General features: G+C 42.1%; 1 protein-coding gene across 11 annotated transcripts in view; it reads right to left on the minus strand.

Moving 5' to 3' along the window:
• MAP4K3 (mitogen-activated protein kinase kinase kinase kinase 3) overlaps positions 1-25,712 on the minus strand; it is a 76,666-nt gene that overhangs the window by 28,645 nt on the left and 22,309 nt on the right. For 6 of the 11 annotated variants that reach the window (XM_077335647.1, XM_077335640.1, XM_077335631.1 and 3 more), the window contains exons 8-15: positions 24,148-24,220; positions 23,406-23,537; positions 21,919-21,981; positions 21,760-21,841; positions 20,726-20,836; positions 14,485-14,560; positions 12,199-12,257; positions 7,535-7,597 (exon numbers count right to left, since the gene is read on the minus strand). In XM_077335647.1, coding sequence (XP_077191762.1) covers positions 7,535-7,597; positions 12,199-12,257; positions 14,485-14,560; positions 20,726-20,836; positions 21,760-21,841; positions 21,919-21,981; positions 23,406-23,537; positions 24,148-24,220 — 659 coding nt within the window. The remainder of the gene's footprint in view (positions 1-7,534; positions 7,598-12,198; positions 12,258-14,484; positions 14,561-20,725; positions 20,837-21,759; positions 21,842-21,918; positions 21,982-23,405; positions 23,538-24,147; positions 24,221-25,712) is intronic. The other 5 variants (XM_077335676.1, XM_077335656.1, XM_077335713.1 and 2 more) reach the window with 1 other exon arrangement.

A 25,712-nucleotide genomic window follows, 5' to 3' on the forward strand; every position in this document is an offset into this window, starting at 1 on the left:
TCTTTATGCGGCATCTTGCCCAGCTGATAAGGAGGGTTGGACTGGGATGTCACCAATACGCAGATGACACCCAGCTTTTCCTCATGATGGATTACTGCCCTGAGTCCCTCCCCAGAATCTTTAGCCAAATGCCTGGAAACAGTAACAAGCAAAGCCATCTGAAACTTAATCCCTCAAAGATGGAGGTCCTGTGGTTTGGTAGGAAAGGTCCAGGTGAAGAAGCAAGACTGCCCTACCTGAATGGCGTGAAACTATCACTCACACACTCAGCCAGGAATCTGGGTGGGACCTTTGACACCTCCCTTGCCATGGAGGAACAGATCACGAGAGTAGCTTGGCTAGCATTCTTCCATCTATGTCAAGCCAACCTACTAGCGCCCTTATTGGCTGCAGAACACCTAACCACAGTGATCCAAGTGAATGTCACCTCACCTCTAGGCTGCATTTCTGTAACTTGCTCTATGCGGGCCTACCCTTCTTTGATAAGGAAACTCCAACTGGTATAGAATGCAGCAGCCAGTGTTCTTATCGGAACACCTTGGAGGGTCCACATTTGGCCCACACTCCAACAGCTGCACTAGCTACCAGTTGATTACCGGATCAGACCTAAGGTTCTGGTAATCACCTTCAAAGCCACCCGTGTCCGGGCCCTGAGTACCTGAGAAACCACCTCACTACCTATGACCACCAGAGAGCACTACTCTCTGCTAACATCAACAAACAGGTGATCCCTAGTTCCATAGAAGCTCACTAGATCTTGACCAGAGCCAGGGCTTTCTCAGGCCTGGCTCGCACCTGGTAGAATAAGCCCCCAGATGATATCAGGGGCCTGCTGGATCTAAAACAATTCCACAGGGCCTGAAAAATGGAGCTCTTGGCCAAGGCAAATGAATCTATCACCATCACAGTCCAAAGGCCCCTCCAACCATCAAGCTGCACTCTCAAAAGAACAAGCCCACAGTGCAACAAAACTGAACCAAATATTCATTGTCGTTTAGTATTATGTTATGTTATGTTATTTATTATATTTATATACCACCCTCCCCAAAGGCTCGGGTTCTCACTGTTCTAAATCGTTCTCACTGTTAAAAAAATGCTATGCATTCCAAATCAAAATATTACCACATTATGAAGGTTTCCATTGTAAACCACCCTGAGCCTCAAGGGAGGGCGGTATATAAATATAAATATATAAATATTAATGTAACATAATATAATATAATAAAGAAATAGTTTGTTATTTTGTGAACTGGCAAGCAAATATATATCTTTTAAAAGAAGAAATTTAGCAAGAAAGCCAACTTAATCATAAAGGAAGTGCTTTCCAAAATGAAAGAGGGAATCTCCTGAAACATATTCTTCTTAAAAACTTCAAGAATGTTTTGTTCATTTTCATAAAAAGGGAAAGGTTCATCAGCTTCCGGTTAATTCCAAAGTGATCCACAGCCAACTGCCAGTCTTCACAAAATGCAGTCCTAGAAATTCCCACAAAGTTTATATTTACATGGTTCAAGCTTTAAAAGAACTGCTGAGATAAAGCAACCAGCTCCCAACAAAGCAATCATGCCTTAAATGCTTTCTGAAGGCTGCAATCTCATGCACACTTAATTGGAGAGTAAGCCTTATTGAACATACTGGGATTTGCTTTCCATTAAATATCCATATGACTGGGCTGTGCACAGAAGTTACAAATGAATGAAAGGCTAATGAAGATTCGACAACTATATTAACGAGCTCAAGAAACTGTAGCAGCTGAACCCAGTATAGAAATATGCATAGAAAAGGAAACAGAAGATCTTATGGCTGGGCAGAGGCAAAATGTCTCTCTCAATTTGTGATGCACAAACCAAGGCTCATGTGTAGTCTACAATACTGACAGAAAAGGTAATAAGAGAAAATAAGCACACCTCTTCCAAATGTGAAGAGACCCTTCATCTGCCACCATATGTTAGAAATCTCACAGGAACATTTTTTATGAAAAGTGACATCTGTCAGTGTGGTTTATGTTTGTATTATTTAAAGGGCCAAACCTTTGCTTACTTGTCTGTTTTATGACCCTGCAGCGTGCTAGCATCAACAAACTAAAATGAATATTCTACTGTATATTTTATGTTCCTTTCTAAACTGCTATTACTACATACTTTAAAAATAACCCACATTTCAGCCTAGATATTAAGTCAAAATATGATAAAATATTTTTTCTGTATGATGTCTTTCTGTGTTTTTGTGGAAAAATAATTGTAAAAGTAGGACAAGACAGACAAAAGCTAACGCCACCCTAGTTCATCTAGTTCTTTGGAAATGCATGATTCATAAAAATTGAATCCTGTTTCTGTAGCATAAACATGAGAAGATGTATATACAGACTTGCATGCAAATGAAATATTTTTCACCACAGAAAAAGGCTGCGAACTCACTGGGTCTGACTCAATATAAGGCAGCTTTATATATTTACACATTTACTATATTAAGAACTTATATCTATTAGTCTATTTTGTGTTTCTATTACCTATTATTTTGTATTACTATTATATATTACATAGGTAAGGTAAGGTATCCCCTGTGCAAGCACCGAGTCATGTCTGACCCTTGGAGTGACGCCCTCTAGCGTTTTCATGGCAGACTCAATACGGGGTGGTTTGCCAGTGCCTTCCCCAGTCATTACCGTTTACCCCTCAGCAAGCTGGGTACTCATTTTACCGACCTCGGAAGGACGGAAGGCTGAGTCAACCTTGAGCCGGCTGCTGGGATTGAACTCCCAGCCTCATGGGCAGACAGCTTCAGACAGCATTTCTGCTGTCTTACCACTCTGCGCCACAAGAGGTTCTGATATATTACATATAATAGCACAACTGGAGTACATTCTTGAGTCAAGTTGGATTCCCCACTCCTCCACATGTAGTCACCTACCACACAGGGTGTCTGTTGTGGGGAGAGGAAAGGAAGGCGAGTATAAGCTCATTTGAGTAGTGAAAAGTGGGGTATTATATGAAATACAAGCTGCTGCTCTGGACCACCCCTCCCCTCCTGCTGCCCTTCTGGATTAGGTAAATATTCCTCTATCTTCCTCCTTTTATTTCCTGTATGTTTTTGCTTGTGTGTGAGTTTTGAATGTACTCCAATATTTTCCCCAGATAAATCTTGAGTGTAAGCCAAATTGTCATTATTATTTAAGAAGGGTTTCTCCCAAGGAAAGGGCTTGGAAAAATTGGTAGAAAGATCTTGCATTACCCAACCTCTTGTAATATTCATAATTCCCCCTGGGGGATCCTTTCTGGGTAACAGCTCTATATCAGGTGATAATGTATATTACAAATGAGATCATTTTATAGAGGTAAAGTTTTGCAAGTCTTGGGACAAGACCAGTCTATTCCTCACTTAATGTGTATGTGATTTTCTTGGAATTAACACATCAGTTAACTCTAAAAAGTGTGCTCAGATTTCAGCAATCATTTAGTTGTATAAACACTCTGGTAGTAATTCCTATAGTTGGCGCATCCGAAGTTACATAATCAGGCAAGGAGGATGAATCTGTGCATGCTACATGCCTAAAGAAATGTTCATGCCACATTTGTTCCCATGATCTGTTCTATAGATTGCTACAGACATATACTGAGCCAAGCACACAACCACTGCTCTAACAATTCCTCTTGGTGCATTTATATCAACTCTGAAGAATTCATAGACATTTTATCTATACAAGCCCAGCAAAGTGCAGAGCCAAATCAGTTCATTTTGTTGCCCAGGCAGGCACTCTACATGCTAGGCTAACAAGGAATTCAGTGCACAATGTCTAAACACAAGCATTAAAGATTAATACTAGGAATTTGTTGACTATGTTTCAGTGGCAACCCTCTATCCAGGATAAAAGTTACAACCAAGCTTTCTGAAAAATGTAAAGGAACTGAAGATATCATGTACTTATCTAAAGGTCAAGCCTGCTTCACACTTTTCTCTATAAATGTACTCAAAGAACTGAAATGTATCTGGCAACAAAGCATGTATGAACTCTCTACAAACAAATAATATTCAATGTTCAGCTCAGCTCTGATAATCATCATATAATATGTAACAACATGTTATGTGGGCTTCTGTTATTAAGGTGCTTATTTCCCTTGCAAAAACATTAATAAAGGTTTTGCAAAAACATTACTATAAGCTTTGCCAAAAAACATAGGTGTAGTCCAAAACCAAAAAAGTTCTTCTATGGTTAAAAAAAATGTTACAGTTGTGTCTTAGGAGATTCTATGGAAAGATGGTCTGGAAATGTTCCCACAGGCAGTTGGAAGGCAGCATTCAGTAGAGATACTGGATGCCTGGATCTGCAATTAAAGGCAACTTCTTGAAGGCACATGTTAATGTGCTAAGGATAAAATCAACAACTCACATCAAAATTGAAACTTGTTTTTCACTGGGAGCCATGGGTGGTTTTGATATAATGACTGCAAATTATCTTTTAACACTAGATTATATTTCTTTGTGGAATTGCTCAATACTGAGAGGCAACATTTATTTATTTATTATTTCAATGTATATCTCGCGACTCTCTGTGGACTTGTGGCAGATTACGTAAAACAGATAAAACTCCCAATAAAATCAATCATAAACCCCTTAATAACATAAAACACAAGAAGTGGCATAATCCCCATTCCTCCCCTATCTTCAGTCAATCACCACAGGGTGGGGGTTAACAAGATGGTATAGCGTTGGCCCCAGTTGTTCCTGGTCCCGGTCTCAACCAAAGACCTGGTGGAAGAGCTCTGTTTTGCAGGTCCTGTGGAACTGAGACAATTCTGTCAGGGCCCTCAGTTCTTCTGGGAGTTCATTTCACCAGGTCTGGGCCAGGACCAAAATAGCCCTGGCCTGGGTTGAGGCTAGGGACCGTGAGATTAGAACCTGTAGAGCAAAGAACCCTGTGGGTGGCATAAGGAGACAAGTGGTCCCTCAAATAGGCAGGGTCCAAGCTGCGGATGGCCTTAAAGATTCATACCAAAACCTTGAATATGATCTGGGCCCCAACTGACAACTAATGCAGTTGCCTCAGCACAGGCTGGATATGGGCCCTTTAAGATGTACCAGTGAGGACCCTAGCACCTGCATTTTGTGCCAGCTGTAATTTCCAGGTCAAAGACAATGGTAGGCCTGCATAGAGCAAGTTACAGAAGTCTAATCTGGAGGTGACCGTTGCATGGATCACTATAGTCAGACAGTCTGAGGGCAGGTAGGGTAGTAGCCTCGCCTGGCGAAGATGGAAGGACTCTGTGTGGGCTACACCTGTAACTTGGGCCTCCACTGAATGGGAGGTATCCAGAATCTTGCCAAATTTCTGGTCGAGGGAGTGATATTAAACTGCACCCCAGCCAGAGTGGGGAAATGAACTTCCTGTTCTGCCTCCTTTCTGTCCAGCCACCGGACCTCCAACTTAGAATGGGTGAGTTTCAGGCGACTCTGCTCTAGCCATCCAGTGACCTCTTCCAAACATCTGGTGAATGTATCTCAGGGAGGTGGGGAGTCTGAGTGGCTGTCCATGAGGAGACAGAGCTGGGTGTAGCTCTGAACCAGTTGGGCTAGAGGGTGCATAAAGATGTTAAAGAATGTGGGGGAGAGTACTGCCCCCAGTGGGACCCCACAAGGGAGTTGATAGGGATGCAATAACTCCTCCCCCACAGCCACACTCTGTGCCCTGTTCTGGAGAAAGGAGCACAGCCACTGAAGGCCTGTCCCCCGAAACCCAGCCCCGGCGAGGTAGTGAGCCAACAACTTGTGATCGATCATGTCAAATACAACTGACACATTGAGTAATAGAAGTATGGCTGATCTGCCTCAATCCAACTATGAGTAGGAGGCAATTAATGAAAAAAGGCATCTATATGGCTTAAATAAGTGGTCCCCAACCCCCGGTCCGAAGACCGGTCCCGGTCTGTGGATCAGTTGGTACCGGGCCGCGGCTCCTCCTCGGCTGCTGCCTTGGGGGCTGCCCTGCCACTCTGCCGCTGGCAGAGTGCTTTCCAGTGGCCGCCATGGCTGGGTCTCCCCCTCGGTGTGGCACTGCGCAGCTGCTGCTGGCAGCTCCACCCAGCAGGTGGTGGGAAGTCCGGGGTGCTGGCGGGAAAGCAAGTGGAGCAGGGGCTCAGGCGGTGGTGACGTCCCTTGGCAAAAGACTACCCCCTCCGGGCCTCAGTAAAATTGTCAGGCGTTGACCAGTCCCCGGTGATAAAAAGGTTGGGGACCACTGGCTTAAGTAACATGAGAGAAGTTCTGAAACAGCATGACTGAGTGTTAAATGGAAAAAAAATATTAAGAGCTGACTTTAAAAGTCCCATGAATGCAACTTTCCTACCTTCCTCTTCTACTGCAGCTCAGAACAAGCCCCCGCCCTTGAGCTCTCAGTGCAATATGTGTAGGGAGAAGAATAGGTAAAACTGTCCCTTTCCTTCATTTAATTACCCTTTTGCCTCTAGAAAATAACCATTGGATACAGTCCTAGGTCTGCAGCTACTTGTAAATTTCAATATTCACAGCAGTACTCCTTCCATTATCCTTATCCATGTTTCCTCTATATATTTGTGAAACAGCCTGGGGGTGGAATGTGTCCGGCTGTCCAAGTTGGAATAGGGCAAATCAGGATGCAACCGGCCCTGCCCCTACAGCTCCCGCCCTCCCTCCCTGGATGCTAGCCACATTCCTCTCAGCCACACCAGAGACAGAGAGAGACACACAGAGCCCTGCCAGAATGAACACAAGCCCTCATTCCCTCCTATCGCTCTTGCTGCAAGGGAGGCAGAGAGACACGAGAGCTGCCCCAAGCTGCTGACCAGCCCTGCTTCCCTCCTAAGAAGGGGCCCTAATTACCTGCTATGCCTCCTGCTGTCACGGAGAGAGAGACGCAGAGAGAGCCGCCCCTGCTGGGGCGGAGGGAGAGAGAGACAGACACAGAGAGCTGCCCCAAACTGCACACCAGCCCTGCTTCCTTCCTAAGAATGAGCTCTAATTACCTGCTATGCCTCCTGCTGTGAGAGGCAGGCAGTGAGAAGGAGAGAAAGAGACACAGAGAGAGATCTGCACCTCCTGGTGTCCCCTGGGTCCTAGCGCCCATTGCATTCCTGGTTGCAAAAAGCTTTCTGGCTAGTTAAATACAAATTACACATAACATATTGACAAATAAATACAGAAGCAGTAGTGAAATACTATTTTTTCACCATACTCCTGACCAACCTTACATTCTGCATTTGGTTTTTATTTATGTGCTGAAGATCCTTGATAATTATATACATGCTATACATGTTTAAGCCTAGGTAACACTTTCCATACAATTTTTAGGACATTTTTTGTGAGATCACAAAATTCACTACAAAGAATGTTAGTGTGTCAGAATGCAGAATTAAGAATACTGAATAACTTTATTGCTAAATTATGTGTTGTTTAGCATATATTTGTAGATGACAAAAGAAACATGGCCACTGAACAAACATTTAAACTTTGAAAAACAGAAGACAAAAACACACACTGAAAGAAAAGCAATAGATGAAAATACCAGATTAGATCTTGCAGTGTAGTATATTTCTTCTGAACTGTCCAAAAAATCGTTACTGCTGTGCTGTTCATCAGACAAAGACCAGAAACTCAAGTTAATTACTGAAAAACATCTATATACAAAGGGACATTTCTACAAGACAGTTGGGTCTACCATTATGGTTCAGTAAACTTTCTGAAAGTTTGTACAGAATAGTGGTTGGCTAAATTCAGCCGTTAGCATTGCAACAATGACTTAAGAGCAAAAATGCAAGGGCCAAAAAAAATACATTTATAATTGACATTCATCTTCACTAATTTCAAATTTCCCTGTCTCATTTTGCATACCAGTTTAAAACAGAGGATCCGACATTCTTCCCAGGATATGGACCTCTCCATATCTTTACAATTACATTTTATAATATTTAAGAATTTGTGTACTGCATCCCCATGGACAGTTTAGTTAGAAGAACAATTTCCTCAGCCTTCTGAGGCTCACCAGACATATTCAGACTGCCATCAATCAGAGCCAACTAAAGCAGCTGCCAGAATCTCCTTAGTAGAAAGCTCACAAGTTGGCTCTGATTAATGCCACTCACATTACATTTGGTGTTACTGGATAATCAAAAGTTGTATGAAACTACCTAGGAAAAAATGCATACAGAACTATGCCAAAAAATGGTGCTGTCAGAAAAATTTTTAAGTATGTGTTTCAAATTTATTTCCTAGGAATCAACTGCATAGGGTTTCACAGCTGCTGAATAACATTAAGAAAACTCCTTTGAGGACTTTTAATATGATTGGGGGAGGGGGTCTTGTACTCTGAAACAAGGAAACGGATTGACAAGTATATTTATTTCAGTGCATCTTGCTTCCAAGCTGGCTTCTGATGGAGTGTAAAAGTCCTCCCGTATTCATGAAAAAAGTGGGAACAGGGGCAAATGTTAAAATCAAAATTTATTTTCTTTATTCATAATTACATTTATATCCTGCCACTCCCACATAGTGGCTGGTGGCAGGTTAACAGTAGTCCTCATAAAACCCTGACAATCATAAAATCCCCCCCCCTTGATGGAGACATAACCCCCAACCTTCCCCTGCTCACAGATGCCATGAATTGTCACAACAATGATAAACTATGGCCTGAAAAGGCCATGAAACTATTTCAGTGAGCTCAAGAGGAACCTGTTTCCCTTAAACTGTAACACATTAAGAGAAATGAAACAATGAGTTAGAATGGGCAGTATAGTCACCTTTTGGAAACAGCCCAAATTTCTACTGGGTTCCAAAATCCTAACCACTGTCTCAAAATCCTAACCACTGTCTCAAAATGGTCAATTTCACCTACATTAACGTTATAGTGTTGAGCCTGTTAAGTACTTGAACACTAAGGTTACCATGGTGGCTGACCCTACAGAGGTCAAAACCCTGGCTCAGACCAGGATAACATGTCATCCTCTTCCTGTAAAAGGCAGGAAGCCAAGGCCCTGAGGAATTTGAGTTAGGGAGGGGGGTTCTATCCCTCCTCAGCTTTCCCATTTTGGCTTTTCACTTATTGCAACCGTCTGTTAGGGAAGAAGACAAAGAGGAAGAGGCTTTCACTTGTGGTGCTTTATCCCTTTTCAATACGACCTCAGTTAAAGCATTAAAAGGGAGAAGAAATTTTTTTCAAAACATTTTTGAGAGACATAAAGGAAGTAAAAGGAGGAAAGCAAATGAACAAAATGCAGTCTTGGAAGGTCTAACAATTAGAGGCTCCACAGAAACCCTTTTTCTGACACATGTAGGAATGCACTCTTGATTTAGAGCTGGGGAAAGTATAGAGTGTTGCCCTCAGAAAGTACATATTTTAGAAGGTGGGCTCCAAATCAGATACCTTAGAAAGGGTAATTGGAGCAGCACCTAACAGATTTTTCTTGGCCACCTAGCAAGGCTTTTGATGTTGATTGAATACATAAGTGCATTCCTCACAATAGTTTGACCACTGAGGAGGTCCCCTTGGAGTCGAAACGCGTTTGGTCCATTATATTGGTTTATATCATGTGCAGTTAGAAATGTGTTATTTTTAAATTATGATGACTATGTTCTTAATATGTTGAACTAGTGCACTTTATGAAATAAATATTTGTAAAATTAAAAAAAAAAATTTTTGCAGCTCAATCTTTGGGTTTTTAATTCACTATCTTAGAACAAATCTTCAAATATTTCCCATAAATACATATTTTGTTCCTGCCAGAGGTCTGGGGTCAGATTTTAAAACTACAAAAAATTATTGGTAGGTTACATCTTAATGCAAGAAATACTTTTTTTTTTACCCGCCTTCATTCTCCCCAGTCTTGAACAAAACTATGTGCAAAATGAAAACTGGAAGGTGATAAATACTGAAATCCATGACATCATGGATGATATAGAGAACTTCTTCAAAAAAAATTAGACAAGTGACAAAGGACCCTCAAGATAAATAATAATTAAAAAGATGGAGCACTTTAAAAGAAGGAAGCACAGTGCAAAAACAAGACACATGAAAAAAGGATGGTCGTTCAGTATGAAAACAAGACAGACACTGAATCTAGTCATCACATGAACAGAAAAAATCACAAGAAGTATTTTGCTGCCTTCCTGGCATGGCCACTTACTGAACAACAGGGAGTGGGGAAGGGAAGCATAAAATATACAACTATGTAACTTGCCTAGTGATCACTTACCAGTTATAAATCATGGAGAAAAGCAAGAGAGAAAATGTACATTTGAGAATAAAATTCACCAGCTATTGATTCAGGTGATCAAGGATTACTGCCAACCATGAATTGTGAGCCTACTCTGATCTTTAATCACTAGCTCTGTAAGATTCTCTGCACATTTTGCTAAGTTCAACACTTACAGAGATATGCTCTACCAAGATCCAGCTAATAGAATCATAGAATCATAGAATCATAGAATCATAGAGTTGGAAGGGGCCATACAGGCCATTTTGTCCAACCCCCTGCTCAACGCAGGATTAGCCCTAAGCATCCTAAAGCATCCTAATATATATTCAGAGTATAATTAGTCTACTGATTAATATATGGGAGTCTCTAGATAGCATCCAAAGAGATATCTGTTGCTTCAAAAGGTTGAAAACTAAGGAAACAAAGAACTAAATGAAGGTAGTACCCTAAGATTGGATTCACTGAGGTCAACAACTTAATAACCAAGAGACATCTAAGGATTAGCTTAAAAATGTACCACTTTTCTCCCTAAAGAATATTGAAAATACATGGAGATAATTAAAATATAAAATTTTAATGGATTGAGTTGGGCAAGGAAGGCACAGAGGTAGATATCCTCCACTTTCTACTTCCCACAGCAGGTTTCTGTGACCCCTTCAAAAGCTGATGCCGAGGACTGAGTTTCTTGAACACATGGCATGGATGTTACACAACAAGGAGGAAGAACTGATGAAATTGTCCCTCTCACTCTTTGCAAATGGAAATCTTGCTCTTCCAAACTAAACTGCTGCCACATTAGCGGGAGTTTTATTTGGGAGTATTATTTATTATTTATTTATTTATTTTATTTTATTATATTTATATACTTCCCTCCCAGGAGGCTCACGGCCGTTTACATAAAATGTATAAAAAATACATGAAAAAATACATAATACAATACAATAATACATATTATTATGGCATGTATGAAATGTAACCAGGAAATCCTCACATTGTCTGGCAACCAGGCAAGAGACATTCAAAGGTGGTTTTGCCACTGCCTGTCCCTTCATTACAACCCTGTTATTCCTTGGAGGTCACCTGCTTAACTTCTGAGACTGATGGGATCAGGCTAGTGTTTTCCCCTTTCTTTCTGACCTTTTTGTAATGTAAAAACTGACAAGGCCTACATCAACATTCCATTAAGCCCAATGAGCTCTCTTCTGAGTGTCATGCAATGTATTTTTAAAAACCTACAGGAGGAACAGAAATGATATTAAGGATCTATTTCTTTTACTTAACTGTCAGGAAGCTATGCAGCCAATACACTCATATACATACATAAAACAAAACCCTGTCAATATGTCAATATATGACCTAAGGTTTATAGAGTTTCTATAAGTTGCAGGGTCATGACATTCAACAGCAAACCCGACCAACCAATTAATCAAGTAGTTAAGCATGGCAGCCTCCCCCTTCCTAAATAGGTCTGTTCAAAACACGCCTGGCTTAATTTGTCAAATATCTGTGGAACAGGAAGACACAACTGCAATGGTATGTCAGACACACAGCATAAGCTCCCAGGTCAGAGCACAAGCGTCACATGCAGAAGGTCCCAGGTTCAATCCCTGATATCTTCAGTTAAAAAAAAAAAAAAACCTCAGCAAATTATTATTGGCAATTATTTTTGTCTGCCTGTGACTCTGGACAGTGATGGTCAATAGCAACTCTGGTCTCACTTGGTAAAAGGCAGGTTCTTATGTTCTATCAATTCACCAGAATCAGCAAATGACAGAACTAATGCTATATTTAAAAATATTTCCCATAAAGGAAAATTAAATCTATTTTGAGATATGTTTTTTAAAAAGGATTTATACAAATGTGCACCATACAGAAATGATCACAGGTCTCTTTTTTCTCTTCTGTTGTAATAAAATGCATTTTCCCCCACAAGTTACTTATAGCTGTGCATAACAGAATATATATAATTGCTACTCACAAACTCATGATGAGGCTCTGTCTCCTTTACTAAAGGTGGATCAAATTTTACTTGGCCAACTGTTGACAACAATAAATAACATCATGAATAAGTAAAAACAAAGTTTTATTTATTTATTTGCAGTTATATATAGCCCTCCCTTAAGACTCAGGGCAGTTTACAGAAAATGTTAGATCAGTAACAGAGTACAAGATAAGTTTGGTAACTGTGTCAACAATCTTAACATCATCAACAATCATAACATAACATATCATGTTCAGGTGACTATATCAACAATCTTAATGTCATCAAAGTTGAAGGTTGCATAACATGTGAAATGTTTTATGGACACAGTTTAAAGATATAATATACAGTGTGGCCATCAACACTTATTTCTGTTGGTTCTTCCCAATGGTTTCATCCCTGAAATCACATGGAAAGATACTGTGGATGGAGGGAGCATCATGGAACCTAAGTCAGCTCACAGCAATAAGTTAAGTTAATTTCTATAGAGGCTGAAGTTTTTTTAAACTATACTCAAACTTTTAATGATATAATGGCCAGCAAAAAAGTTCTCTTTCATATTCATACAGACTGCCTTTGCCAAGCCATTAACAAAGTTTCTCCAAATTTCTATAGGAACTAGAAAACTTTCCCAAGCCTCAAAACACCATGCAGAGATAATATCAGAGTTTACTAGGAACCAATTCACAATCTTAAAATGGCCATGAATTTGGCTAGTTCTTGTCACTGCCCGAAGCCAAGTTTGGAGGAGGCACCTCCCTCGAACTTTTCCTGGGCATTTTTGGTCAGCTGGGTTCAGGTCATTTAACCCGAGCAGCTGAGCAGGGCATTCCACCCCTCAGCTGTTAATTTTAAATGGTTCTGAGCCATTTAAACCACCCGTTTCACTTCCACTCATTTCACTAAAATGACTGCCAAATCTTACAGTCATTTCAGCTTCACAGCAGGGCCCACAAGCCTCTTGGCAGTTAGACGCAAAAGGTTGCAAGCTATTTCAGTGTGCCGGATCACTTCTCTCCCTTTTGGAAGAGGAAAGGGAACATCCTGGCAACTGAAAAGGCTTACAGCCATTTGCCAGCAGAAGCTAATCATAGAATCATAGAGTTGGAAGGGGCCACACAGGCCATCTAGTCCAACCCCCTGCTCAATGCAGGATCAGCACAAAGCATCCTAAAGCATCCAAGAAAAGTGTGTATCCAACCAGCCTGAACCAGCCTGGGGGCTGGGTGGTCTGAGTTTGGGTGTTTGGTTCCAGAACACCCTGATCTGGAATTTTCTTGTTCCTACCCACTCCTAGAGTATACAATGGACTATAAAAGAAGAAGAGTTGGTTCTTATATGCAACTTTTTGATGTGAACATCTATTGGCGCGGTCCCCCAAACAAGTCTACGGACATGACATTTGTAGAGTCCTGCCCCCAGGGACCATACCAGTGAATGGACAGCAGCAGTGGCACCAGAGCACTGAGGCATGCTCAACACTCTGGTATTGCTGCTGCCGCCAGTCTTCCACAGCCGCTTCCATCCTCCGGAGGGAGGAGGCAGCCTTGGGGGACTGGTGGAGGTGCGGCCAGCACAGCAATGCACAGTGCTGTGTGTTGTTTGGCTGGCCTTGCCTCCGCTATGCTTCCGAGGCTGCCCTGCTCTCCGGAGAGTGGAGGCAGCCTCAGGACACTGGCAGTGGCAGGGCCAGCACAGCAACGCACAGCGCTGTGCATTATTGGGCTGGCCTTGCCTCGCCTCCGCTATTCCTCTGAGGCTGCCCCAGATCTCCGGAAGCTTGGGGCAGCCTCGGGAGACTGGTGGGGGTTGGCCTCACCTCCGCTATTCCTCCATGGCCGCCCCCACCCGCCTTGGGAGACTGGCAGAGTGGGGCCAGCACAACAACAGCACCACATTTGCTGCATTGCTGCTGCTGCCTCTACCTCAACCCCCACCCCCGGCAGCCCTTTAAACACCTGCAAGTGACAGGTTCACCTGGAAGGCTTTAAAGGCAAGTGTCAAGTGTCCTTTAAATTAGATTATCCAACTGTATTGAAAAATAAGAATATTTTCAGGATTTTGGGGAGTGGTCATTTTGAGTATCTGTAATTCAGCCCCAATTTATATCTGGTTGAAAGAATAGCTGGAATATACCAATAAGGTATTTTCCAGCTATTTTTGGCTCAGATATACCAAATGCAAACCCCTAGTAGCAACAGCCCATTAAAGGCTACCAACACTTGTGTGGTTATGAAAGGTGTACCCACCACAGTTAATTTCAAAATATGAATACGTACTTACAGTTTATTTCAGAGCGTGTTTTTTCTTCTCTCACATTCCTACTAGTTGAATGAATTCTATGAGGCACAACAAGTGGCTAAGGGGGAAAATTACAACAGAGAAAGTACAGTTCAGACAGTGAACATAGCTATTCTTGCCAATTTCTTAAAGTAATTTTTATAATATCTTGCATATTAAATATATGAATATAAAACAGGTATTTCCTGGAGATGCTACCTGCACTGTACAATGAGGCAAAAGGACATCAAGCTGTTACAATATATATACAATGGTGGAAAAGTCCATGACCATTAAGCTTTTGAAAGACTCAATTTATTTAAGAGAAAAATCGTTTGTTTTGTCAAAGTCAAATTAAAGCATCTCCCTCCAGGAATCATTTTAGTGCTTAAAAGAAACTACATTTGATACGAAGTCTCCTTTATCCTATAAGTCACATCCTCTGGGACATGAACACTGGAAGACAGATGTCTCACCTCCTATGATTCTGCTTATCTGACAGGCATTAATGCCTTTCCCACTACGTTATGCAGATACCCTTCCTTATCAAAGCCTTATTTTTTGATACTAATTTTTGTTATTTTTGCACTATATAGTAAAATTTTTTTATGCGAAATAATTTGGATAAGTAGAAGCAGAATGAGTTACTTCTGGAGTGTGTGTCTGTCATCTGTTTCTGTGTTCAGTTCCAAGACAAAAGGTGTACTGAAAAACTGAAAATACACAACACCTGTCTAATATATATTATCATCTTATATTCTAATACCAACACTGGTCAGATATTTGGATGTTTTAATGTGGTGACTGGAGCTGTGGGTGGACAAGGGCCCTAGGTTTGTACAAAAATCTGAAATACAAAATAAAACACATAGGTTTTTTAAAAAAATCCAATAGGTTGAGTCAAGAGGGGCTAAAAATCAAATAGGAAGGAAGGAAGGAAGGAAGGAAGGAAGGAAGGAAGGAAGGAAGGAAGGAAGGAAGGAAGGAAGGAAGGAAGGAAGGAAGGAAGGCAGGCAGGCAGGCAGGCAGGCAGGCAGGCAGGCAACCCCATAGCTTTCAGCAATGGATTTCTTCAGTGGCTGTTGCTAGGCAAGCACAGTATGCTGTAGGAGCAGGCCTGTTATGGCTTTTGAGTGAGGACTCATTGGGTTGATGCATGGCTAGAGTTGCCAGATCCAGGCTGGGAAATTCCTGGAGATTTTGTAGTAGAGTCAAAGGAGGGCAGAGAGTTGGGAAGGAGAGAGGCCTCAGTTGGATATAATGTCACAGAGTCCACCCTTTATTTTATTTGTTTACAATATATATTTGTATTTTTGAACCAGTCATTTCAACAATAAAACTATAAAACATACATTTAAAATCAGGGCCCTGATATTCTTGGGAAGCTCATTCTACCAGGCAAGGGCTAAGGCTGAGAAGGACCTGGACGAGGACAGCCACACTTCTTCAGGGCTGGGGACCACAAATCAGTTAGCCGCAGCTGTCCAAAGCATTCTCCAGGGGATTTTTCAGACAGGCAATCCCTTAGATACGCAGGTGCTAGACTGTGTATGACTTTAAAAGTTAGCACCAAAACCTTGAACTGAACCCAGAAATTAATCGGGAGCCAATGCAGCTGCTGCAATATTGGTCTTATGAAGGTCCTTTATAGCATCCTAGTGAGGACACGCACAGCAGCATTTTGGACCAGTTGTAACTTCCAGATTATGGCCAGGGGTAGGCCCATGTAGAGCAAGTTACAATAATCCAGTTTAGAGGTGACCGTCACATGGATCACCATGGCCAGGTGTTCCGGGGCCAGATAGGTTGCTAGTAGCTTGGCTTGGCAAAGGTGGAAAAAAGCCAACCTTGCTACTCTTGTGACCTGAGCCTATAGACAAGGAGGTATCAAAGATCATGCACAAGTTCCTGGTTGCATGTGCAGTTGTTAGTTGCACTTTGAGCGGATGAAGAGAGGGTATTGGGGAGTGACCATACCGATAGTGGTCAGCATCCAGATTTGCTGCCAATTTCAGGTTAAGAAATTCCTAGAGATTTGGGCGGTGGAGCTTGGGGATGATGGGGTTAGAGGAGGGGAGGGAAACCAAAAGTGTATAATGCCATTTATTCCAAGCATAAAGTGCCAAAACAGGATTACAGTTGAACATCAAGAAGACAAAAGTAATGACTACTGGAGAATTACACAACTTTAAGGCTGATAATGAAGCTCTGAGGGTGATGGCTGCAGGATGCAATACTATGTGTCTCTGGCTAGTACAGCTAGAAAACCTAGTATCTAAACGGTTTTCAGCTGTTTTTCCTGATAAGGGGAAAAACAAAGAGCATTCTTTCACTTCGCCATTAAAAGAAGTCTCTGAAGCTCCTGCTGCCAAAAATACGACATCAGAAGCTATGAAGTTATTCTCTAAGCTTTGAAGAGTGTGCTCACGGTCGAGGCAGATGTAGCTACAGCTGTTTCCTTCTCTTCTACGAAGATCAGACATTTAAAAAATAAAGATCTTTGAAATTACCTCTCCAAACAGCTGGATTTATTTTGAGAGACAGAAAGTTAAACATCAACCTCTGCTTGAAAGAGTGACAAAAGGTGAGAGGCAGACCACTTTTTTCCTTATATATTAACCCCAAAAGAGAAGCTGTTTTTTGCTAAAACAATTTAAATATTTGGAAGAATAATGAGCCTCATAAACAAAGTTTATATATGGTAAAGAAATTTTAAATGAGAGGCTGTGAAAACTATCCTGAGAAAAGTTGTTGTTACATACTTGGAATGTCGACAAAGATAACTCGTTTTTCATTGCCAGTCTGAGTTAAATCCATTTGGGATACAATACTACCATATAGTGGTCAAATACTGTCAGTGGCAGCTGAAGATATTACAGGTGTGTGTGTGTGTGTGGGGGGGGGGGAAAGACACCTTCCAAAAAGGCTACTATGACTGAACCAATATCTGGAAAACCAAGTATGGACACATTTCAGAATTTTTTGATACAAATGGACCAGAAATTGAATTAAAGACTATGTAAATTGAGGGCGTCACCCCAAGGGTCAGACATAACCCGGTGCTTTACCTTTACCTTTAAATTGGATACTAATCTTCAATTAATAAACAACTTTCTTCAATGTTTAAAATAATCCTTTAAAACTATTCAGTTTTAAAGATAAAACTATTCAGTTTTAAAGATATTAAGAAATTTGAGAACTCTATAAATAATTTTTCAGAGGAAATTCAATTGGTTAAAGAGAAAAATTTAACACTAGAAACAAAGATGGATGAGGCCATACAACTTGAATCAAGCCTGGACAATCTGGCTCTTTTAGAACTTAAACAGAAGGAACATTTCCTAAGATTGAGAAATATTATTACAGGTATATAAAAGGGAGAGCATATAAGACAAAGAGTGTTTAATGCACTTGCAGATCAACTTAAACATCCAGAAGAATATATGCAAATAAGTGGAAGCTGTCTACAGAATGAATTCTAGTTATGCAACTATGAAGAAAACTCCAAGACCTTGAATAAATAAACTAGAGAGATCCTTCAAGGATCGCTGCCTTGTCGTGGCGAAGGGGCTTGCATAGCTAAGTGAAGCTATGAGCTATGCCATGCTGGGCCACCCAAGACGGACAGGTCATAGCAGAGAGCTCTGACAAAAGATGATTCACTGGAGAAGGAAACGCCAAGCCACTCCAGTATCTTTGCCATGAAAACACTATGGACTGTACCAAAAGGCAAAACAATATGACGCTAGAAGATGAGCCCCTCAGGTCGGAAGGCGTCCAATATGCTACTGGGGATGAGCAGACGGCCAGTACGAGTAGCACCAGAATGAATGGAGTGACTGGGCCAAAGCCGAAAGGACGCTCAGCTGTGGATGGAAATGGAGGTGAAAAGACAGTCCAATGCTGTAAAGACTTTTATTCCATAGGAACCTGGAATGTCAGATCCATGAGTCAAGGCAAGCTGAACATGGTCAAACAAGAGATGACAAGACTGTACATCGACATTTAAGGAATCAGTGAACTACAATGGACAGGAATGGGTGAATTTAATTCAGATGACCATCAGGTATACTACTGTGGGCAAGAATCTCTCAGAAGAAATGGAGTAGCCTTCATCATCATCTTTAAACTGCCTGCTGTGTGGGAGGAGTTAGGGCGGGCCCTGTCCGGGATAAAAACTTGGAGGGGCCAATCAGGAGCCGCGAAGCGGCTCCTGATTGGCCCCTCTGAGTGTCCATCCTGGCCCAAGCAGCCAATGGGGAGCCGCGCTTTGCGTGGCTCCCCATTGGCTGCTTCACCCGGCCAGGGAATCTCCGCATAGACTGGACTGAAAGCTGATGCGGTGAGTCCTCTGTGGGGCCGCGGCGCCTTCTCCCGGCCGCTGGAGCGGCCTCGCCGCTTCGCAGACGCGGCGAGGCTGCTCCAGCGGCCGGGAGAAGGCTCCTGTGAGCCGCCGGTGGGGGGAGGGCCACTGGAGCGGCCAGGAGAAGGCTCCTGAGAGCCGCCGGTGGGGGCGGGGGGCCGCGCCACCTTCTCCCGGCTGCTGGAGCGGCCCCGCCACGTCACAGACGCGGCAAGGCCGCTCCAGCGGCCGGGAGAAGGATCCTGAGAGCCGCCGGTGAGGGCGGGCCCGCGTCGCGTTCTCCCGGGCGCTGGAGCGACCTCAAGAAGGCTCCAGAGAGCCGCCGGGGGGGGGGGCAAGAAGTAGGGAGGCAGGTCAATTCCCATCCATGGTCCGCGGTCGGACGGCCGATCTCCGCCCGTGTTCCCCCCCCCCCTCCAGGAAGCCTTCGCCCTGCGAAGGCTTCACCAGGGGCCTGACCCTAGCGCCCATTTTATTCTCCTTTAAAATGGGCTTTATTCCTAGTAATCAATAAAAGAGTACGAATAGCAGTATTGGGATACAGTCCCCAAAATGAGAGAATGATCTCAGTTCGAATCCAAGGCAAACCATTCAACATCACAGTAATCCAGATCTATGCCCCAACAACTGCTGCTTAAGAGGATGAAGTTGACCAGTTCTATGAAGCCCTACAACACCTTTTAGAAGCAATGCCCACTCATATATTCTAATAGTGAAGACAGCAACATCAGAGGAACCTTAAATTTGGTGACAGGAGCTTTGAACACACAAGACAGATTTTTCTACAAACTTGAAAAATGCCCAAGGTTTGCAGAAAAATATGAAATATTTTTTAAAATCAAATATCAAATGAAAGGCTGCTATCTCTAGTTGTTCAGTGTGTATCAATATCAAAGTCAGAGACTTCACAATTGTGCCCTTAATGAATGAGAAAATACATGATCCTGGATATAGTTAGGCAGCTGAAGCACCCTAAGCCAACACAACCACTTTAGAACCAGAGTAATACTAGCATCATTAGGCTTTAAGTAACAAAATAAGATTTTCTGAACCAACTCTAAATTCCACAAATAACAACCCTATACATAGCACATTGCAGTAATATTTGTGTAAGCCACCTTCAGCACTTTTGGAAGAAAGCACACAATCTAAAAAACATTTATATAACAAGCACATCTAAGAACCCTTCCCCATGTGTAATAGGATATTATCTTTGGTTACTCATTATTTAGCATCATATCCATTAAAGTATTAACTGTGGCAAAATACAAATGAACACACTCACATACTGTAATACTACTACTGGACTTTGTCCACCTAACAATAGGTTAGGGTAGGTTGGTTGCTGCCAGTTGTTGTTGAGTAGTTTTTAAATGTTGGTTTTAAGGAAACCAGGGGTTTTAGTGGATTGTATTGTTTAGTCCGTAACCCGCCACAAGCGGGCTTGCTGAGAGTGGTGGGAAATAAATATAAATATAGATATAAATATGATATTTTAAATTTATTTATATTTATTATATTTGTATGCCACCCTCCCATGAGGCTCAGGGCTGTTCACATGAAACGTAAACAGTACATGGAACTGTTTATATATAACCTTCCCCAGACTCCAGGTGCGCATTTAAAAAGTAACATTTAAAACTATCAACTAGTACCACTGAAATATTGTATTTAGAATTCCTCTGCTCCATACAAAGCTCAGAATTCTCTCGCAAAAGATCAAGGTATCTTAGATGTGCAGCAATATCTTAACTGAAAAACAAATTTTGAGTCCAATGGCACCTTTAAGATCAGCAAAGTTTTATTCAAGGTGTGAGCTTTTGTGTGCACACACACTTCCTCAGAAAAAGTACTGCAGCTATAACCAAGTAGCATTCTTACCTCTGGATCATCATCATCAAAATCATGGTACGTGGAATGATCAGGATTATTCATTTTATCCAACAGTTCAATAGCAAGGGTTCGACTTAAAGGTTGCATAACAAAAGGATGCTAAAATAGACAGAAGTGAAAAGAAGAGACATCAGCATTTTTGATGTAGCTGAAGCTTATCAGGGAGCTCCCTCAACTAATAAAAAAAATTACATTCCACTCCCTCCAATATTAGCAAAGACATGCAGCATTGCCAGCTGTACTTGCTCTCCCTCCTCCTCCTTTAACCTTTCCTAAGAGACTAAAGGAAGTGGAAGGATCAGAATAACCACTCAGCTATTGGATCTTTATGAGGGAGGAACACAGAGCTATAAGAAGAATGTGGAAAATAACTAAAGTCCTGTTGGCCTCCACACTGTATTAACACTGATCCATGTGGACTGGTCAAACAAATCAAGGTGCCTCAACCAGGTGTTGGGTTACTAGGCTTCCTACTAAGGTGGAAGGCCACCTGCTGATTGCTGCAACTTTGAATGGTGACAGGAGAGAAAAATGTAAAACCCTCAAACAACCAGCCACTATCCTCTAGGCTGGTACATCACTCCAGGCAATGCCGAGCTCTAGACATTGCTGGAAATGCTTTGTTTTCCAGTGATTCCTAGAGTCAACTACTATCCCTTCTGTGTTGTTCTCAGAAGTGACACAGCAATAACAACATCGGTGTCTCTCTCACACACACCCCAACCCTTCCTCAGGTTGCCAAGCTAGGCCTGGCATCCCTAGTGGCTAATCACTTGCAGGTTAAACAGGAACTGTGTTTCACCTGAAGCTGAGAGGATCTCCTCATATAAGAAACACAGATGTGGATTAAAATTAAAATAGCTGGGAGCTGGGAAAGTAATAATGGAGTTATACAAAGAAGTTGTGGGGTTTTTATTGGGGGTTTTATTACTGTAACTTGCCTCGAGCCTTTGGGAAGAGGCGAGTAACAAATTTAACAACAACAACAACAATAACAACAACAACTGACAAAGGAGTCCTACCTGAAGTAATTTTTCAGCTGTAGGTCTTTTTTTAGGATTCTTTGTAAGTGCCATTTTCACAAAATGATGGAAACTATTTGACCTTTAAAATGAAATAAATAATTTTAAAAAATGTTCAGTGAACATAATGTTATACAACTGAATCTCCAAGGTTTTTACCATTTCATTTTGTCCTTTAGCTTAGGAGGCTGAAAGTTGCTTTTCGTCATTAAGAAGAGTGCTCTGAAAATTAAGAAAAACAGTGACTTGCAGCTTTAAAATGATAAAAACCCAACACCAGCAATGCATTAGCCTTTAGTAGGAAAACTCAAACATTGCCACTGGACAACAGTCTACTTAGGATAAAGATGTGTATTGACAGCTATCTGATCAAAATGAAAAATTAAAGGAGAGAGCAATTTTTGTTCTCTACTTTTTAGATTGGAAGAAATCTTCAGTGGCTACGATGGTTGATACATTTATAAACTTCTGGCTATTTATTAAGTACCAGGGCTCAAAAATAAAGATGAATTATTACATGGTTATTCCCAATTCTTTATCATTAATTATATTGTTTATTTGCATGCCACCACCTGAATAACAAGAATGTGCAACAGACAAGAGAGACTACAGAGCCGGGAAGTCCTGGGTTCCCTTCTCCCAAAATACTAGAACTCAAAGGCCTCCAGTGAAGCTGATCGGTAGGTTAAGTACACTGGATGCCAGGACTTCATGGATCCGTCTTTTTGTTTTCACCACCTAAATAACTGCAATCCTTTTTTTAAAAAAAGAGAATGCAACATCAGTAATGGTGGCCTTATGTAGTGCATTAATCAAAATCATCAAAAAGAGGTCATTTTCTGTGATGGCACCTCACCTTTGGAATGCCCATGCCTGTGAGGCTTGCATGGTACCTACTTTACTGTCTTTTAGACATCCGGCCAAAACATCTTTTTACCTGGGCTTTTAATGAGAGGTTTCATCTTTCCAACTGTTTTGTGGTCTGCTCCTGGCCTGAGGATGTTATATGGATAACTTTATGCCATTTATACTCCTGGGCTTGATTTATTGGCTTGCGGCTTTTACACTGATGACATTATTTTAACCACAAGCCATTTCAGAGCAGGACTTTGAAGAGATGGCACAGAAATATCACATAGATGGCGCCCTAAAGCAATTGTGCAAGGATCCTCTTCTGAATTTGGTCCCACAGGAGGGAAAATAAAGATGCTGCATGTTCAGCTCTCCTGGGAGGATCAGTGACTCATTTCCAAGCATACAAATATTAACATATTTTGGTGTCTTTGATACTACTGATCCATTTTTCTTTTTTTGGGGGGGGTAGGGGGAAGAGTGGATGGGGTCCCAAATTTTCCAGATCTATAAAGGGCTACAAATATTTGGAACAGCTAGTTTTAACTCAGACAACCACCTATTTGAAATGGGGAATGAAGCCAGTCTCTCTTTTCCCTTCATTTCTCACTAATGGGCAGTTGTGATCATAGATCAGCCTTGATTAAACGGGAAGGAAAGCACAGATCTGTTGGGGAGGGGGAGGGGTCTGAAGCTTACAGCTAATGTGTTCTCATTAAGAAAAGCTGAGTTCTGTGATAATTAATTTGTTCTGAATGTTGCCTAAGTTTGGCAGCCTTACACAAATTACCTACCTCATTGGATGCAAGTCAAACATAGGGGGCTGAAGTTCTGCTAGTTCTATAGCAGTTATTCCAACAGCCCAGAGATCACAAAGTTGATTATATCCTCCTTTCCTTTCAACAGCAGCAACTTCAGGGGCCATCCTAAAAATACGAGAACATTGTTGGGAAAAATATTTATATTATAGTCTAATTCCTACATGATGAAAAACACGCAGTCCAAAAAGTTTTCAAGAAATATTGGTGTTAATTCCTCTGTTGTTCACTGCACTTTAAATTAAGCGTGATCAATAGCTAAAAATATTGCACGGTCACATATCTCAATGCTCCAATGGTTTACAGCTGCCAGCTTTTCAACAAGCAATTATAGATGCACCTTCAACAGCAGCCTACTGTGCAGGCATGAGTTGCTGTTAAGACACAAAGGGCCAGACTGTATGGGGGGGAGGGGTAATCTGGCAACATTTGCCTCAGGCATTTTTTTATTTACTAGGTCAAGAATCAATCTAAAAAATGAGGCATGGGTCAGCCTCTCTCCTAAGCCCTTTGAAATATAAGGAGTAAAAAGAAAAAAAAAGTTAGGGCTTCATTTTAGATTCTATCATCTCAATCTAGCAGATCCCCCTATGAAAGGTCCAGTATGCCGCAGAGGTTTCTCTGCTCCCATGGAGGGATAATCTTTGGTTGGGTTTCCTCTTATCTCCAAGAATATAATGAACACTGTTGCATTAATGAATAAATCTTTAAAAGTTACCAATATGGAGTTCCAATGAAAGATTTCCTTTTAGCGATGGTAGCTGTTATTTGTGCCGCTACTCCAAAATCGGCTACAAAAGATTGAAGACAATGAGTCATTTAACAACTTATGATACTGAATGGAACAGTTAAAATTTCATATAATCCCAACAGTAATTAGGTGCAATGAACAATAGAAGCCTTATATTAGTTACATATTTTGCTCTAGTAATGTTTTCTGTAGACAATTACATCTGTAAAGAGGAGCCACAATAAGCCATTTCTTCCTACACAGTCTCTTCAGTTTCAATGGGATATTTTACAGCCTGCTCCACTTGTTTTAAATTATGTCTTGCAATAGTCAAATATTTCATGAAAGGCTGTACATGGGTTAAAAAATTAAATGATGGACACAAGGGGGTGAAGGCTCAAGTGAGTGGCAGGTTACAGTGGATGAGTGATAGGCTTGTGAGTGTCCTGCATAATGTAGGGGGTTGGACTAGATCAGTGGTCCCCAACCCCCGGGCTGCAAAGGCCTCGGTGCCGGGCCGCGGCTCCCTCCTCCCGCCCCACCCCCCGCAGCGAGAAGCTTGCCAAGCCGCGAGCAAATTGGCCACCGAAGCAGCCGATGAGCTTGCGGCCCGGCAAGCATCTTGCTTCAGGAGGGGGGGGGGGAGAGAAGCTTGTCGGGCCGCAAGCTAATCGTCCGCTTTGGCGACCGATTTGCTCGCGGCCTGGAGGGGCGGGGAGAAGGACCCGCGGCCGACGGCATGCCAGCGGCGCAAACGCGCATGCATGGACTTGCTGCGCATGCACGTTTGCATCAGGTGGGATCGCAAACACGCACACGCTGCAGTTTTGTGCATGCATGCATGCGCAGCACTGACGCTTGTGTGCATTTACACCCCCGCCGGACGCAAATGCGCACGCGCGGCAAGCCCATGCACGCGCATTTGCGCCTAGGCTGCCATGCGTGCACAGGGCCCCGGGCCGCCCTCTCCCCCCACCCCATCACAGCGGTCCGCGGCAGCCGAAAGGTTGCGGACCGCTAGACTAGATGACCCAGGAGGTTCCAATTCTATGATTCTACAACCCAAACGTATATGAAAGAAAAATATACATAGAAGCAGAGCCTTCTAGTATTCAGTATAAAAATTCTGTCAGCTGAGGAATGCAAGACATCCTTTACATAGAACAGTGGAAACATTTGCAAAAATAAGAATTATAACAATCAAAGCAGTGATCATAAACTTAGAAACATTATACACTGAAGCATTTGCAGCAAATGAGAAATCATAACAGTCAAAGGACAGTGATAATAAACTTATAGACCAGGGGCAGTCAAACTGCGGCCCTCCAGCATTCGCTGGCAGGGGGCTCCTGGGAATTGTAGTCCATGGACATCTGGAGGGCTGCAGTTTGACTACCCCTGTTATAGACATATGGTACATCAATAAGTTGCTTGGCAGGGATGGGACTACGTTGTTGGAAGACTCTATTGCTGGTCTCGACCAAAAGCCTGGTGGAAGAGCTCCATTTTATAGGTCTTATGGAACTGTCTGAGTTCCGACAGGCCCATGATTC

This window comes from Paroedura picta, chromosome 1 (assembly GCF_049243985.1).
Source record: "Paroedura picta isolate Pp20150507F chromosome 1, Ppicta_v3.0, whole genome shotgun sequence".
In the NCBI taxonomy this organism is placed as follows: domain Eukaryota; kingdom Metazoa; phylum Chordata; class Lepidosauria; order Squamata; family Gekkonidae; genus Paroedura; species Paroedura picta.